Genomic DNA, 16,633 nt, shown 5'->3' with positions numbered 1-16,633 from the left:
CTGAAAAAAGGCCAAGAAAGCAAAATTTCTGCTTGGGTATGTAAACTTTTGAGCACAACTGTATCTAGGCTTGCATAAGATCGATCCTCCCACAGAGCGTTCATCCACCAAGTCACCATGGCTAGAGACCAAGCTGAAGGCGATTAATAATAAAATTCAGCTCCCAGGTTCCCTTTAAATCTCATATTAATTAAAAAAAATGGATAAACTCTAACTCGTACTGATATTTGTTGCACAATATAGCACATGACACTGGGATACATGAATGTCAGTCATCTTCATTTATGATATGTTTATCTCACTATCAACGGAGATGACTGAACATCAAATTTATAGAATATTTCCAAACATAAAAATTAGGGACTTTCATTATAAACATGTGGATCTTATTGGCAGACCAGAAAGAAAAGCAAATTAGCAGAAGTTGCACGAGGACTTTTAATTAAATTAATTTAATTGCATGAGATTTAAATATAGAAATTTTTGATTAACAAATGTGACATTCTTAGTGACAACCTGGAAAGACTGCAACTTATGGCGATATTTGTTAAGGAACATAGAGCACAGATGTGGCCGTGTACACAAGTCCTTCCTCTGACCCCTTCCAATAATAATAATAATCATACATAGTACATAAGTTTAGAAAGTTGTCTACTTATGGTGAAGTCAATCTAATCTGTATACAATTTTATATTTTATTAAATAAAAATAAATGTAATATTATAGTTAACACAACCAGCATTCACTCCCTGTGGAAGTAAACCTCACAAGTTAGGTTGTTTTTCTTGGGACAGAGCCTGTTTTTTCTTCCCTATACCAGTGATCGGAGCATTTGAGAGTCATCGAGGTTGCATCTTTTTTTCTCTTCCAGTTAGAATTCCAAAACATTCTGTGTAAAATGCCTTTAGAGAAACTTAAATATCCAGCACAAGAGAGTGGTGCAATGGGCATGTGGCCCTTGGAGGTCTTATTCACATTAGCTTTTATTTTTTGACATGTGTTTTATTAAAAATGCAAATTAACAACTCTAGCTCAGGATTATATTATTATTATTATCATTTTATTCAAACACATTGCAGCCTGCTATGTCTTCGGGCTTAGCATTAATGGTCAGTGGAAAACAAATTGTAAAAGTGATGCATAAAATAACACAAATTTGCATTCCTTATGCAATTACTTTTTCAGTCCGTTACCACTTACTACCTTCCAATTTTCCCTTGTTAAGAAGTGATGACCTATAACTAAGTACATTTTGAACCCCATTAAATGAAGCATTTCATGAAAGAATCCAGAAGGGCATACCTCAGGCCCATCATTCTTGGGATGTTGTGTAATGTTAATACATATTAAGGCGATATGCCATAACATTTTAAGATTGGACAAATAAGATCATATCCAGAACTTGACCTTGAGATCTCCATTGACCATTGGTCATTACAAGTGCCTTATTTTAGAGCGGTCAGTGGCATTCCTGGTTTCCAGACTGTAATGTATATGAGATTTTAGAATATATAAGTTTGTCTATCCAAGGTACATATTTGTTTAAATGGGATTCTGTGAATTTAAAAAAAAAAATGAAATGGTGCTGCTGCTCAGTATGACACATCAGATATTTGCTTTTATTTTGGATGTTACAGTTGCAAAACAAGTAGAAATGGTATTGGCAACTTGGGGTGTGGTTGGCAGGACCTTTGGCATCTCACCGTGAACGTGTCTTTTATAAATGGACAGAAAATTTATATAAATACAGTGAAGGAAATAATTATTTGATCCCTTGCCAATTTTGTAACTTTGCCCACTGACAAAGTCATGAACATTCTATAAATTTAATTTTAATTTTAACATTGAGAGATAGAATATCAAAAATAAAATCCAGAAAATCACATTGTATAAATTATATAAATTTATTTGCCTTTTGCAGTAAGAAATAAGTATTTGATCCCCTACCAACCATTAAGAGTTCTGGCTCCTACAGACCAGTTAGACGCTCCTAATCAACTCGTTACCTGCATTAAAGACAGCTGTCTTACATAGTCACCTTTATAAAAGGCTCTCGTCCACAGACTCAATTAATCAGTCAGACTCTATCCTCTACAACATGGATAAGACCAAAGAGCCTTATAAGGAAGTCAGGGACAAGATCATAGACCTGCACAAAGCTGGAATGGGATACAAAACCATATGTAAGATGCTGGGTGAGAAGGAGTCAACTGTTGGTTCAATAGTAAAAAAATGGAAGAAATGCAAAATCACTGTTGATCAATATCGATCTGGGGCACCATGCAAAAACTCACCTCGTGGGGTATCCTGGATCATGAGCAAGGTGAGTGATCAGCCTAAAACTACATAGGGGAAACTTGTTAATGATCTCAAGGCAGCTGGGACCACAGTCACCAAGAAAACCATTGGTAACACATTACGCCGTAAAGGTTTAAAATCCTGCAGTGCCTGCAAGGTCCCCCTGCCCAAGAAGGCACATGTGAAGGCCCATCTGAAGTTTGCCATTGAGCACCTGGATGATTCTGTTAGTGATTGGGAGAAGGTGTTGTGGTCAGATGAGACAAAAATTGAGCTCTTTGGCATTAACTCAACTCGCCGTTTTTGAGGAAGAGAAATGCTGCCTATGACCCAAAGAACACCACCCCCACTTTCAGGCATGGAGGTGGAAACATTATGTCTTGGGGGTGTTTCTCTGCTAAGGGCACAGGACTACTTCACCGCATCAATGGGAGAATAGATAGAGAAATGTACCTTAAAATACTGACTGACAACCTCCTTCCCTCCGCCAGGATTAAAAATGGGTTGTGGCTGGATCTTCCAGCAAGACAATGACCCAAAACATAAAGCCAAGGCAACAAAAGAGTGGCTCAAAAAGAAGCACATTAAGGTTATGAAGCGGCCTAGCAAGTCTCCAGACCTTAATCCCATAGAAAACTTTTGGAGGGAGTTGAAGCTCCGAGTTGCCAAGCGACAGCCTCAAAATCTTAATGATTTAGAGATGATCTGCAAAGAAGAGTGGACCAAAATTCCTCCTGACATGTGCGCAAACCTCATCATCACCTACAAAAATGTCTGACTGCTGTGTTTGCCAACAAGGTTTTGCCACGAAGTATTAAGTCTTGTTTGCCAGTGGGATCAAATACTTATTTCTCACTGCAAAATGCAAATAAATGTATATAATTTATACAATGTGATTTTCTGGATTTTATTTTTGATATTCTATCTCTCAATGTTAAAATTAACCCATTCTTAAAATTAAAGACTGTTCATATCTTTGTCAGTGGGCAAACTTACAAAATCATCAAGGAATCAAATAATTATTTCCTTCACTATATATAAATAGATCTATACAGCGTTAAGGCAGCATTTTTATCCATGTTAAAACAGCAGGTTGAAGTGGTGTACAGCATGGCTCAACAGTCTACCAGGCTCTATTTTTGCTTTATTGGCTATCTGCATAATAAAAATTGTAATGTGAGACTTGCTGCTAAGCGAACAATTCCTAACTACTGTCTTTTCGATGACATCCAATTAGTCTCTTTCTATCAGGGCTCATTCAGATGTCTGATTTTTTCACGTATGAGAAAATTGGCCTGATTATTTTGATCAGAGTTTGATCAGAGTGTGGTACGAGTGTCATCCGATTTTCCCGTACATTGAGAAGATTAAAAAAAAATTCTCCACCTTCTCCTTTCTGAGAGTCCGTGAAAATTGCATTGCACTCAGATGTTATCTGAGTGCGCTCCGTTTTTTTCACGGACCAATTGACTTGCATTGCTGATTTTGATCGGAACCTTGGATGAAAATCAGACATGTCTCTGCGATTTTCTGCAGACCTCTCAGCCCACGAAAAATCACAGACTTGTGAATGGCCCCAAAGACTATCACAGGTATCAGGGCTATCCATGAAATGACTGATAGCTCTTGTAAGCAAAACTCAAATGTCTGAATGAGCCCTCACAGGTCAATTCCCACCCACTTCGCTCTAATTCCGACACTTCCCATTCCCCCACATGTATTCATGTGGGGGTTGTAACTAAGATAATGCCTTGGTCTCACCAGACACACTAAGGCTCCGATTCATCAAGACTGGCAATTTTCACGCTAGTTTTGATGAGGGCTGTGGTGGAGTTAAACAGTCTTGTGTCTGACAAGTCACGAGCACCTACTCGTGCCTCACCATATTTTTCTCGCTCTAGTGTCTGGAGTTAGATTTCTGTCATAATGAACGCCACAGCCAGTGATAAATTAGAAAAGCTGTGGTGTCACACCCCCATCCTCTCCCCAAGAAACTGGTGTGAAAATGCCAAGAGCCACAATATTTTCTGGAACTCTAGGTTGCACAAAAATTTTGGAACTTTCCAAAGCTTTTTACACCAATTTCCTGGCGTAAAAGCTTTGATGGATCGGGGCCTAAGAGTATATCAGACTCTCACAATCTGTAGTGAAAGTCCATGATCAAATTAAATATATCCCTGCTGTTTTTTTCTTCTCCTGAACCCAGTATATCATAATAAGTAGGGAATGAGTCAATAAACTATAGAGCGCCACAGCCAAAGAAAGGACAGCACTGCTCCCCAGCTGCGTCTCTCCCACAACTAGGAGACCCTCACTGGTGAAGCCCTAATATAGAGATTAGTCTGGAAGTGTCAGAACAGGATGGACAAAGTGAGTATGACTTATTTTTTTACTTAATAAAATTTATAGCTGTTTTTAGAAAACGATTTATGGCTGACAACCCATATGAATCCGGTTTTCATTATCTCACTAGTTTAGCGGATTGAAATCTGGTGCTAATCTAAACCAATAATGCAATGCATATGAGGTTTTATGTCAGATTTTTGTTAGTTTTATTTGTTTGAGGCCTCATTCACATGTCCGTGTTACATCCTTTTTCTTTAATGGATATAACATGTACCCATTATAACCTATAGGAGTGTTCACATGTTCAAACTGACATGAAAGCAAATACTAATGCAAAAAAATGATAGAGTACTTCTAGAATATAGATGCAATCCTGAAGTACTACTCTGTTTTATTCTAGATCTATTTTACAGGCATTTAATTTTCACCTAGAAAATAACCTGTGGTCCCCACCCTTCTCTGGAGTGATAACATGCCATTTATCCATACATGTTAGCATGATTCATGAAGCCACTAATTGGTCGCAGCATTCAGATATCTAAACAGATTACTGGTGCGAGAGCGACAGGTGATTTGACAGTAGAGTTGAGCGAATATGTTCGGAATTGGTCCCCGAATCTGAATTTGCCATATTCGTGCCATATTGGTACCCTATCTGTGCCGAATTTATGTTTGATGATCAGTTCCAAATAAATTCGTTCATTTCTACTTCCACTGACTCCAATGACATTCGTCTGTGTTCGGCGAATATTACAAAAACAATATTAGTCACCGATCATAATCGAAACCGAATTTTGAAAAATTCAACTCTATTTAACAGGTTAGTTCAGTTTTAGAACATTTCCTGCAGCTAGTTTAGTTTCTTACACTTTCGGACAACCCCTTGAAGAGCTGACCACAGTCCACATACATGACCCAACTAAAACTGCTCCCTGCATATAAGATATTTGAAGTTTTTAGATCTAACCATGCATAGGCAAGCGGAGTTTTTCTATTCTCTATTCATAAATATTAGAGGTTATACTTTTAGACCATATTGGTATAGAATGTTAGACTTTTTTTTAAGAAGTGTTTTATTTCCCCCCATCTGTTTGGCTGCTCTGCCTCTCCCAGGACACATCCAATCAGACCCCATTCGGAGACCCCTGTCAGTAACCGCGTGCTGAAGTATTCTGCCATGCTGCATTTAGAACAATGCAGAAGGACAACATGCCCATCACAAATACACAGTGGAGTGACCAACCCACCATATCTCACCTGCCACTTCCTTAACTTTGGGCATTTGGGGACACTTAAAATAAAAGTACTGGCTGATATTAAGTGCTGATCTAAGAGAAGACTATTGTTATGCAGCTGATGACATAATATACTAGACGTGTATGGAGCCCGTTGCAAGACTCATCAAGGAACATTTCTAGGAAGGCCACAAAGCAGATATCAAGAATGCTTGTGGCATAAGCAAAAGAGTGATAGAAATAGATTAAGAGGGAAAGGAAAATGAGAGGAAAAGATCATTATCCTGTAGATAAGCTTGGAAGGTTTGCTGACAGACTGTAGTATAAAGCTGCCATGATTAAATAATCATATATATAATATATATTAGCTCTTTTGTGATCACAAAGGCACTTGAGATTAATAAGTCTAAGAGATCAGGTGGGGAACTGACCCATATTAAGGTATTGACTGTTCATTACTATCTGGGATAAGGCACTGATGTATGATTAAAGACAATGCTTAAAAGGGGTTGTCAGATTTACTAACTTTTTTTGTTTTCAAAAGGCAGCAAATGCTATACAGTAATGTAAAAAAGGCATTCTCAGTGACTCAAAATCCCTTGTTTCCAGCGCAGGCAGCTCTGGGTGGTCTCCACCCGAACAGGAAGCAATGACGTCCTGTCCCAGACGCTTGATATAATGGTTGGGCACTACCGGTTCAGTGTGGGTGCTACAGTGCTATTGGAAGTCCGCCCAAATGTAGAAAAAAAAAAAAACATGGGATGCCAAGAGATGCAATCAGAAAATGAAATTAAATGTTATTGAAATGTTAGCTTAAAGCTCCAATATGTATAATGGCCAACATTTCGGTCATCTGTGGGACCCTATGTCACTGCCTGTCTGTATCAAGGAGCTTATACTGCAGTGCTGACCATAAGACGCTTGATTGCTGCAGTATGGCTGGCTTGTTTTATAATCCAAGAGATCCAGGACTAGTGGCACTCACCATCCATAAAACACTATTTTCAAAACACCATTTAAAAAGACACTGCTTGAAGGAATAAGGGGGCGCACTGATGACAGTCGTTTTGCGCTGCGTCTAGCGCTTCTACGAGTCTAAACCGTTAGACACAGTGTGAAACGGCCATAGTCAGCACATCCCGCTTATTCCCTAAAGCAATGCATTTTTAAATGGTGTTTTGACAATAAGGTATTTTTCGGATGGTGAGTGCCACTGTTTCTGGATCTCTTGGATTTTATACGTGCTTGTACAATAAGTAGAACACCACCAGACCCTCCAGCAAGAGAGTGAGTCCATTAATTCAAAAAGTTTTCTTATTCTATATTTCAAGCTCTTTTTCTTATTTAAGCATTAACTGTTTTATTGTTTTATAACACTCACTGCCTTTTGAAAAACATTTTTGTAAGTCAGGTAACCCCTTTTAGAGGCTTTCTAAACCTTTCCATAAATTGATCACATTTAGTGGTCGGTCCTGAACTCTAACTTTAGATAAGGCTATATAGCGAAAGGCATTGCTGATCTTCAATAAATGGCTGTAGGAGGAAATTCTTTAGTCATTTGCGAATTTGCTTGTGAATGTGGACATTCAAGTAAATAATCTCATGATCCAAGCTGAACTTTGCACATTTAATGGTTTGTCAAATGATCCATTTTTTTAAATCATTGGTCTACTATAGTAGTTTGACTATGTGAAATTGTACTAGTGTCAGTGAAGTCCTAGTTTAGGGCTCTGAGGATATAGAAAATGGAATGCTACACTGGAGATATGGCTACACTAGTGTATATATTACACAATGATCCCTTCTTCTGAATAGATGGACATGTACTCTGTGCTCACACAATAACATGGTTTCTATGTACTGAAAGGTAGTTGGGACTACATTATCTTAGTCACCCCATAGGGAAACAATAGTATGGGCTATTTAGTTGCAATGTTACATAGCTACGTAGAGAGTAATATAGTGAATGCTAGCATTTTTGCGTTACAAACAACACTGACCCAACTCTTGTAGATAATACTGTAGGCCCAACATTAAATGCTACCTGAAACTAGCTTGTCAATCTCTGCAAAGGGATAAAGATGGACGGTCTTGGTCGATAATGTAACACAGAAGAGGACAACTACTCCGCACGTCTCTTGGAACTGAAACAGTTCACTTTTACACCACTGCCTTTTGTAAACAGTAACACGAAAACTAACTGATAAGTTGCTTACAGCTTAACCCTTCACTGCACCCTATATTGGCACATACCAGGCAGGAGAAAGCGGGGCCCTTTAACAGGCCTAATACAATAACACCCAAAGGGGATGTACAACTTTACTCATCCCTGCAATATAAAGAAATAATACACAATAAAAAAGACAGATTACATTCTTGGCTGATCAGCATGTGTTAAGGCTTTTGTGATTGTAGGAAGGTAAACGTGTCAGTTCAGTATTTACAGCACACGGCCGCACTGTCATAGAGGCGTGTAAGGATTGTCTATTGCGCGTATATGGCCCCTTGAGGCAGAGTCCATCTCGTAGTCAGATTCCCTTTGACTGCTCGACTGTGCCCTCACGGACTCACTGCGTAGAAAGTTGCGTTCCAGCTCTTCTGGAGGGGGGACTAAGTGGAAAATCTGCTCAGAATAGGAGCCAGGTAGCATGTCATCCGCATAGGGGTTTCGCTGCAGGTTTGGTTGATGGAAGTGGGTAACACTGCATTCCAAACTTGATCTCTGGATTGGCAGTGGGAACAGTAATGGACTGACTGCGGGGCTCTGGTCTGTAGAATAGAAACAAAACATTATTCAATATTAGTTGTCATCAAACTTGAAAAATTGTGTTTATTAAAAACTATATAAGGGAATTCCATGAATAAAAATGCTGCCAGATAATTAAAACATTTTTTTTGTTAATTCTATAGTGTTTTTATAGTGATGCGTAGCAAATCAACAACTGAATATTAAAGAGGACCTTTCACCAAATTTTCATGCTGGACTGGGCTCAGGATGTAATAGTAGCTGCAGAGTGGAATAAAATGTTTGTTTTTCTTTTTTTTTTTTTCACTATTTCACCTCTCCTTTGCAGATATTAGCATTCAAAATATTGGGCACCTAATGAGTTAACTTTTTTAAGTCCAAATGGGTGTTGTCAGATATTTTTCACTGAGGGCGGGTACTTCTTCTCCCTGTATGATGATGATCAATCATAAGAAGTCACCAATACAGCAGAAAAAGAACACACCCCACCATAGCTGAGTTGGTGAGATGTAAGGATACAGCTGTGATCTCCTCCTTCTTTAACACATTGACTGCTGACATTATTTGTATAATCTACATCCTGGCTGCTGCATTCACTCATATTCACCGCCCTTGCATAAACTCTTTACACTCCATCCATATCGGCCCCTCTGTCCTCTCCTCTCCTATGTATAGCACTCACGCTCTGTTCACATTGCTTAACAGCGCAGATCCATTCAGTCCCACCATCCAACACAAGAGACGCTCTCACAAATCGCTTAACCATCTGCTCACTCTTTCTATCCTCCTTCTCCTAGTTGCTGGAGACATCTCTCCCAACCCCGGCACCCCATGTTATAGCCAGTCAGACCTCCCAACTGCTACACTCAGAAACCCCTCTAACCTTATTAATATTCCATGCATGCCTTCTGTCTCTTTCAATTGTGCCCTTTGGAATTCTCGCTCTGTGTGTAATAAACTCTCCTTCATTCATGACTTCTTCCTTTCTAACTCTCTTAATCTCCTGGCTCTTACTGAAACCTGGATCCAGCAGTCAGACACCACCGCTGCTGCTGCTCTTTCATATGGTGGACTACACTTTTCTCATACCCCAAGATCCGACAACAGAGCAGGTGTTGGTCTGCTCCTTTCACCAAAATGTACCTTCCAAATTATCCCCCAAGTACCCTCACTTGTATTCCCTTCCTTTGAGGTCCATGCTGTCAGACTCTACGTCCCCTTCTCCATGCGAGTGGCGGTGGTGTATCGTCCTCCCGGCCCCTCTCATCAGTTCCTGGATCACTTTGCCACCTGGCTTCCACACTTTCTCTCCTGTGACACCCCCACCCTTATCATGGGTGATTTCAACATCCCCATTGCTTCTCCCCTCTCCCCATCTGCTTCTCACCTTTTATCTTTAACCTCCTCTTTCGGCCTCTCGCAGCACACTAACTCTCCAACGCATGAAGATGGAAACTCCCTTGACTTGGTCTTCTCCCGGCTTTGCTCAGTGGATGAGTTCACAAACTCCCCTCTCCCGCTCTCTGACCACAACCTTCTTTCATTCTCTATCAAGAACTGCCATCCCGGTCAGGTCACCCCCACTTTCCACCCTTATAGAAACATACAGGCCATTAACACCCAGAAACTTATGAAGAACTTGCAGTCCTCATTGGCCCCAATCTCCTCCATCTCATGTCCTGATTCTGCTCTGAAGCATTACAATGAAACCCTGCAAAGTGCCCTGGATGAAGCTGCACCTCCTATACATAGAACAACTCAGCACAGAGGGCAAACACGTTTCCTGCAGCGGTGCTCCAGGTGCGCCGAAAGTCTGTGGAGAAAATCTAATCTACCCGAAGATGTCATCCATTATAAGGTAATGCTAAAAACATACAACTCTGCCCTTCACCTCTCCAAACAAACCTATTTCAACACCCTCATCACCTCACTGTCAAATAACCCTAAACGTCTCTTTGACACTTTCCAGTCCCTACTCAACCCAAGAGAGCAGGCCCCAACCACGGTTCTCCGCGCTGACGATCTGGCCAATTACTTCAAAGAAAAAATTGACCACATTCGACAGGAAATCATCTCCCAATCTCTTCATACCATGCACTGTCCTCCCTCCCCCACTGCATCTAGTTCACTCTCTGACTGAGCCAGTTACAGAAGAAGTAGTCGGGCTCCTTGCATCTTCTCGCCCGACCACTTGCACCAGTGACCCCATTCCGTCACATCTCCTCCAGTCGCTTTCCCCGGCTGTCACCTCTCACCTAACAAAAATATTCAACCTTTCTCTCACTTCCAGTATTTTTCCCTCCTCATTTAAGCATGCCATCATACATCCATTACTTAAAAAACCATCCCTCGACCAAAACTGTGCCGCTAATTATAGACCTGTCTCTAATCTTCCCTTCATCTCTAAACTCCTCAAACGCCTGGTCCACTCCCGTCTTACCCGCTATCTCTCAGATAACTCTCTTCTCGACCCTCTTCAATCTGGCTTCCGCTCTTTACACTCTACTGAAACTGCCCTCACTAAAGTCTCTAATGACCTACTAACAGCTAAATCTAATTGTCACTACTCCATGCTAATTCTCTTGGATCTCTCCACAGCATTCGATACTGTGGATCATCAGCTCCTCCTCAATATGCTCCGCTCCATCGGCCTCAAGGACACCGTTCTCTCCTGGTTCTCCTCCTATCTCTCTGACCGATCCTTCACTGTATGTTTTGCTGGTTCCTCCTCCTCTCACCTTCCCCTTACTCTTGGGGTTCCTCAAGGATCAGTCCTAGGCCCCCTCCTCTTCTCTTTGTATACTGCCCCTATTGGACAAACATTCAGTAGATTTGGTTTCCAGTACCATCTCTATGCTGATGACACCCAATTATATGCCTCTTCTCCTGTTATCATGCCGACCTTTTTAGAAAACACTAGTGATTGTCTTACCGCTGTCTCTAACATCATGTCCTCCCTCTATCTGAAACTGAACCTGTCAAAAACTGAACTCCTCGTGTTCTCTCCCTCTACTAACCTACCTTTGCCTGACATTGCCATCTCCGTGTGCGGTTCCACCATTACTCCAAAGCAACATGCCCGCTGTCTTGGGGTCATCCTTGATTCCGAGCTTTCATTCACCCCCCACATCCGATCACTGGCTCGCTCTTCCTATCTGCATCTCAAAAACATTTCTAGAATTCGCCCTTTTCTTACTTTCGACTCTGCAAAAACTCTTACTGTTTCACTTATTCATTCCCGTCTGGACTATTGTAACTCTCTACTAATCGGTCTCCCTCTTACCAAACTCTCCCCGCTCCAATCTGTCCTGAATGCTGCAGCCAGGATCATATTCCTCACCAACCGTTACACCGATGCATCTACCCTGTGCCAGTCATTACATTGGCTACCCATCCACTCCAGAATCCAGTACAAAACTACTGCCCTCATCCACAAAGCACTCCATGGCTCAGCACCACCCTACATCTCCTCTCTGGTCTGTCTACCACCCTACCCATGCCCTCCGCTCCGCTAATGACCTCAGGTTAGCATCCTCAATAATCAGAACCTCCCACTCCCGTCTCCAAGACTTTACACGTGTTGCGCCGATTCTTTGGAATGCACTACCTAGGTTAATACGATTAATCCCCAATCCCCACAGTTTTAAGCGTGCCCTAAAAACTCATTTGTTCAGATTGGCCTACCGCCTCAATGCATTAACCTAACGATCCCTGTGTGGCCTATCATTAAACTTAAAAAAAAACAACAACAAAAAAAAAAAAAACAATCAGGTTCCTCGTATCATGTTCTCATACACTTTATGCAGTTAATAGCCCTCTGTGTCTGTACTGTTACATACTTAGGCAGTTAACTGGTTCATGCAGCTTTACATCTACACCCGAGCCTTACACTATGGCTGGTCCAAATAACTAAAGCAATTGTTACCATCCACCTCTCGTGTCTGCCCTTTTCCTCAGCTTGCGAGCAGGGCCCTCATTCCTCCTGGTATCTATTTTGAACTGTGATTTCTGTTATGCTGTAATGTCTATTGTCTGTACAAGTCCCCTCTATAATTTGTAAAGCGCTGCGGAATATGTTGGCGCTATATAAATAAAATTATTATTATTATTATTATTATTGCCCACCAATCAGCGACTATCTTCTGAAGACATTACTGAGACGCTAAGGGAAAGTCTATAGGACGCTAATATTATTCACATAATACCATATAATTTTAATTAATTGGGGTACTTATATATCAGTAGGCAGCGCTAAAAGAATAAACTCAGCTACTGATATATAAATGGGCAGTGGCCAATGTGTTAACAGATTATTTAGTGTACATAGTCTGCCATAGTTCACAGCATCGATGATCTTTTGCACTGTGCAAGAGATCATTTCACACAAATGAGCAAAGCATTCAGTCTTCATCGGGTGATCTTCAGCTTGATTACACTGAAACATTATAGTGAAACAACTGTTCTTAATGCTCATTCACGATTATCTTTCGGTGTAAATACAGCCTTACAACGGTTGAAATGGCTGTTCCAACCAAGGCTTGCACCTGAGTTTCAGTTTGTCAACATGGACCTTTACTCATGATCTGTTCGTATTAGGCCGGCGGCACACTACCGTTGAATACAGGCGTGTGCTATGCGAGAAAACAGCGCATAACGCTTGGACCAGTGTTAATCTGTGGGCAGCTCACATCACCGTTTATTTTCTCGGGCGCATTCAACGTGTGTGTAAAATCGGAGCATGCTGCGATTGTCACAGAGATTCGGCCAAGACTCGCCAAGGCAAGCCTATGAATGCACTTCACCTTTCTGACGTCAGTGTGAGTGCCTTTGGAAAATTTCCCATGACGCTCGTGCCGATGTCACATAGATGAATTGAGTTCATTGGCCATGAACTCACAGGATCTGTCAGATGGCACCGCTAGCAGGAGAACTTTTTCACCCTCGCGGTGCCCTCACACAGGGAATAGCAGTTCACAGGGAGATTCTGAGCATACGGTGCATTCATGCAGCCTGCCATCTAGATGTAGCAAAGCTGGACCCATTACGGGACTGATGGATTAAAAGTATCTCTGCGGAAAGGTGAGGAATACTGTGATTTGTTTTTTTACCTCTTTTGCAAATATGAGGGCATGGGCGAGGTCATAAGTATGGTTTAATTAAGAATATTAAAGTAGTCTGTGTCATTATTTCAATTAAAGGACTTTTTCTTGGTGTCTGTATTTTATTACAATATGACTATGGGGTTAGTAATGGAGGCATCTTATCTAACCTCTGGGCTTGATGTCACCTGACAATACAAAGGATCAAACCCCTCAACTATCACCAGGGCCGTATTTAGAGTTTCTGCTGCCCTAGGCACTTTTAGTGCTGCCTCCCCCTTTGGTGAGTATGACACTATCGGCAGTGACTTTGGCAAGAATCGCTGATGTGAAAGTCGCCTTTTGCAGATTGGGCAGTTTTTCTGCATCTGCCGCGTAACGGATCACTTACGGCAACACTGCGTTCGGCCTCATTCATTCCCTATGGGATTTGCGGCACTTGCCATGATCTGGCAAATGCAGTACCATACCTCCCAACTTTTGAAGAAGGGAAGGAGGTATAAAGTTTGCGGCGCGCGTAGTGCGCTGCGGCAAATTTTAGGCCACGCCTCTGACCACACCCATTTCACAACTAGTCACACCCATATCCATGTCCCAACCACAGCCATTTAGCACTGCTGATCACACTGTTTTATATACAATAATTATAAACAAAAAATTATGGCCACACAGTGCTCCATACTGTATAATGGCCACACATGATGCTCAATACTGTATAACGGCCACCACACAATGCTCCATACTGCATAATGGCCACAGTTCGCCATACTGTATAATGGCCACACAGTGCTCCATACTGTATAATGGCCACACATGATGCTCAATACTGTATAATGGCCACACATGATGCTCCATAATGTATAATGGCCACACATGATGCTCCATAATGTATAATGGCCACACAGTGCTCCATACTGTATAATGGCCACACAGTGCTCCATACTGTATAATGGCCACACATAGTGCTCCATACTGTATAATGATCCCACATGATGCTCAATACTGTATAATGGCCACACATGATGTTCCATACTGTATAATGACCACACATGATGCTCCATACTGTATAATGGCCATTGGCCACACATGATGCTCCATACTGTATAACGGCCACACATGATGCTCCATACTGTATAACGGCCACACATGATGCTCAATACTGTATAATGGCCACACACAGTTCTCCATACTGTATAATGATCCCACATGATGCTCAATACTGCATAATGACCCCCCTCCTGTATGCATGGCTCATCTCCCTCCCATCCCATATACATGGCTCATATCCCCCCTCCTGTATGCATGGCTCATATTTCCCCTCCTGTATGCATGGCTCATATTCCCCCTCCTGTATGCATGGCTCATATTCCCCCCCCCCCTGTATGCATGGCTCATATTCCCCCTCCTGTATGCATGGCTCATATTCCCCCCCGAATGCATGGCTCATATTCCCCCCCTGAATGCATGGCTCATATTCCCCCTCCTGTATGCATGGCTCATATTCCCCCCTGTATGCATGGCTCATATTCCCCCCCTGTATGCATGGCTCATATTCCCCCTCCTCTTGTATGCATGGCTCATATTCCCCCTCCTGTATGCATGGCTCATATTCCCCCCTGTATGCATGGCTCATATTCCCCCCCTGAATGCATGGCTCATATTCCCCCTCCTGTATGCATGGCTCATATTCCCCCCTGTATGCATGGCTCATATTCCCCCCCTGAATGCATGGCTCATATTCCCCCCCGAATGCATGGCTCATATTCCCCCCCTGAATGCATGGCTCATATTCCCCGCTGTATGCATGGCTCATATTCCCCCCTGTATGCATGGCTCATATTCCCCCTCCTGTATGCATGGCTCATATTCCCCCTCCTCCTGTATGCATGGCTCCTATTCCCCGCTGTATGCATGGCTCATATTCCCCCCCCCCGAATGCATGGCTCATATTGCCCCCCCTGAATGCATGGCTCACATTCCCCCTCCTTCTGTATGCATGGCTCATATTCCCCCCTGTATGCATGGCTCATATTCCCCCATGAATGCATGGCTCATATTCCCCTCCCTGAATGCATGGCTCATATTCCCACACCCCTGAATGCATGGCTATTCTCTCCACCCCCCGCTCCCATCTTGCATGGCGCTCCGGCTTATGTCCTCCTTCATCCCCCCCGTCCCTCATACTCACCTGTCCCACATCGCGCAGCCGTGCCGACATCCCTCACGCTCTGTCCCGACTCCCGTCGCAGCACCTTCTTCCTGCGTGAGCGGTCATGTGATACCGCTCATTAAGGTCATGAATATGCGCATATTCATGACCTTAATGAGCGGTACCACGTGACCGCTCATTCAGGACGAGCTGTGTACGCCGAGACCGGGCATCGCTGGAGCAAGGGGAGTATCGTCTTCAAGAAGGGTGAGTGGGAGGCGGTCGGCCGGGGGTGGGGCGCGCAGGGGGTGTTGGTCGTTCGGGAGGTGACCCAGGACTTATTAAAAAACAAAAAAAAAAACAAACCTTGCTCAGGTGCCGCCCCCTGCATTGTCCCCGCCCTAGGCACGTGCCCTCAAGTGCCTAGTGGCAAATACGGCCCTGACTATCACCCCACTTGCCACCGCTACAGGGCAAGTGAGAAGAGCGAGGCTAAGTGCCAGAATTAGCGCATCTTAGAGATGCGCCTTTTCTGGGGCGGCTGAGAGCTGATGTTTTTAGCCTGGGAGGGGCAGTATCCATGGCCCTTTCCTGGACTATTAATGTCAGCCCTCAGCTGTCTGCATAACCTTTGCTGGTTATTAATTATAGGGGGAGCCTACGTCATTTTTTTTAGGGTCCCCATTTTAATAGCCACTAAAGGCTAATTATACAGCTGTGAGCTGATATTAATAGCCTGGGAAGCTCCATGGGTATTACC

At 42.6% G+C, this 16,633-nt stretch overlaps 1 protein-coding gene across 2 annotated transcripts in view; it reads right to left on the bottom strand.

The window, feature by feature from the left end:
- Positions 1-424: 424 nt before the first annotated feature.
- SH2B3 (SH2B adaptor protein 3) overlaps positions 425-16,633 on the bottom strand; it is a 309,724-nt gene continuing 293,515 nt past the window's right edge. For both annotated transcript variants that reach the window (XM_077292566.1, XM_077292573.1), the window contains exon 9: positions 425-8,648. In XM_077292566.1, the coding sequence (XP_077148681.1) occupies positions 8,341-8,648 (308 nt within the window). In that variant the 3' untranslated portion in view covers positions 425-8,340. The remainder of the gene's footprint in view (positions 8,649-16,633) is intronic.

The sequence above is a fragment of the Ranitomeya variabilis genome, chromosome 1 (assembly GCF_051348905.1).
Source record: "Ranitomeya variabilis isolate aRanVar5 chromosome 1, aRanVar5.hap1, whole genome shotgun sequence".
NCBI classification, from domain to species: Eukaryota; Metazoa; Chordata; class Amphibia; order Anura; family Dendrobatidae; genus Ranitomeya; species Ranitomeya variabilis.
This window is presented reverse-complemented; position numbering and strand designations above follow the sequence as displayed.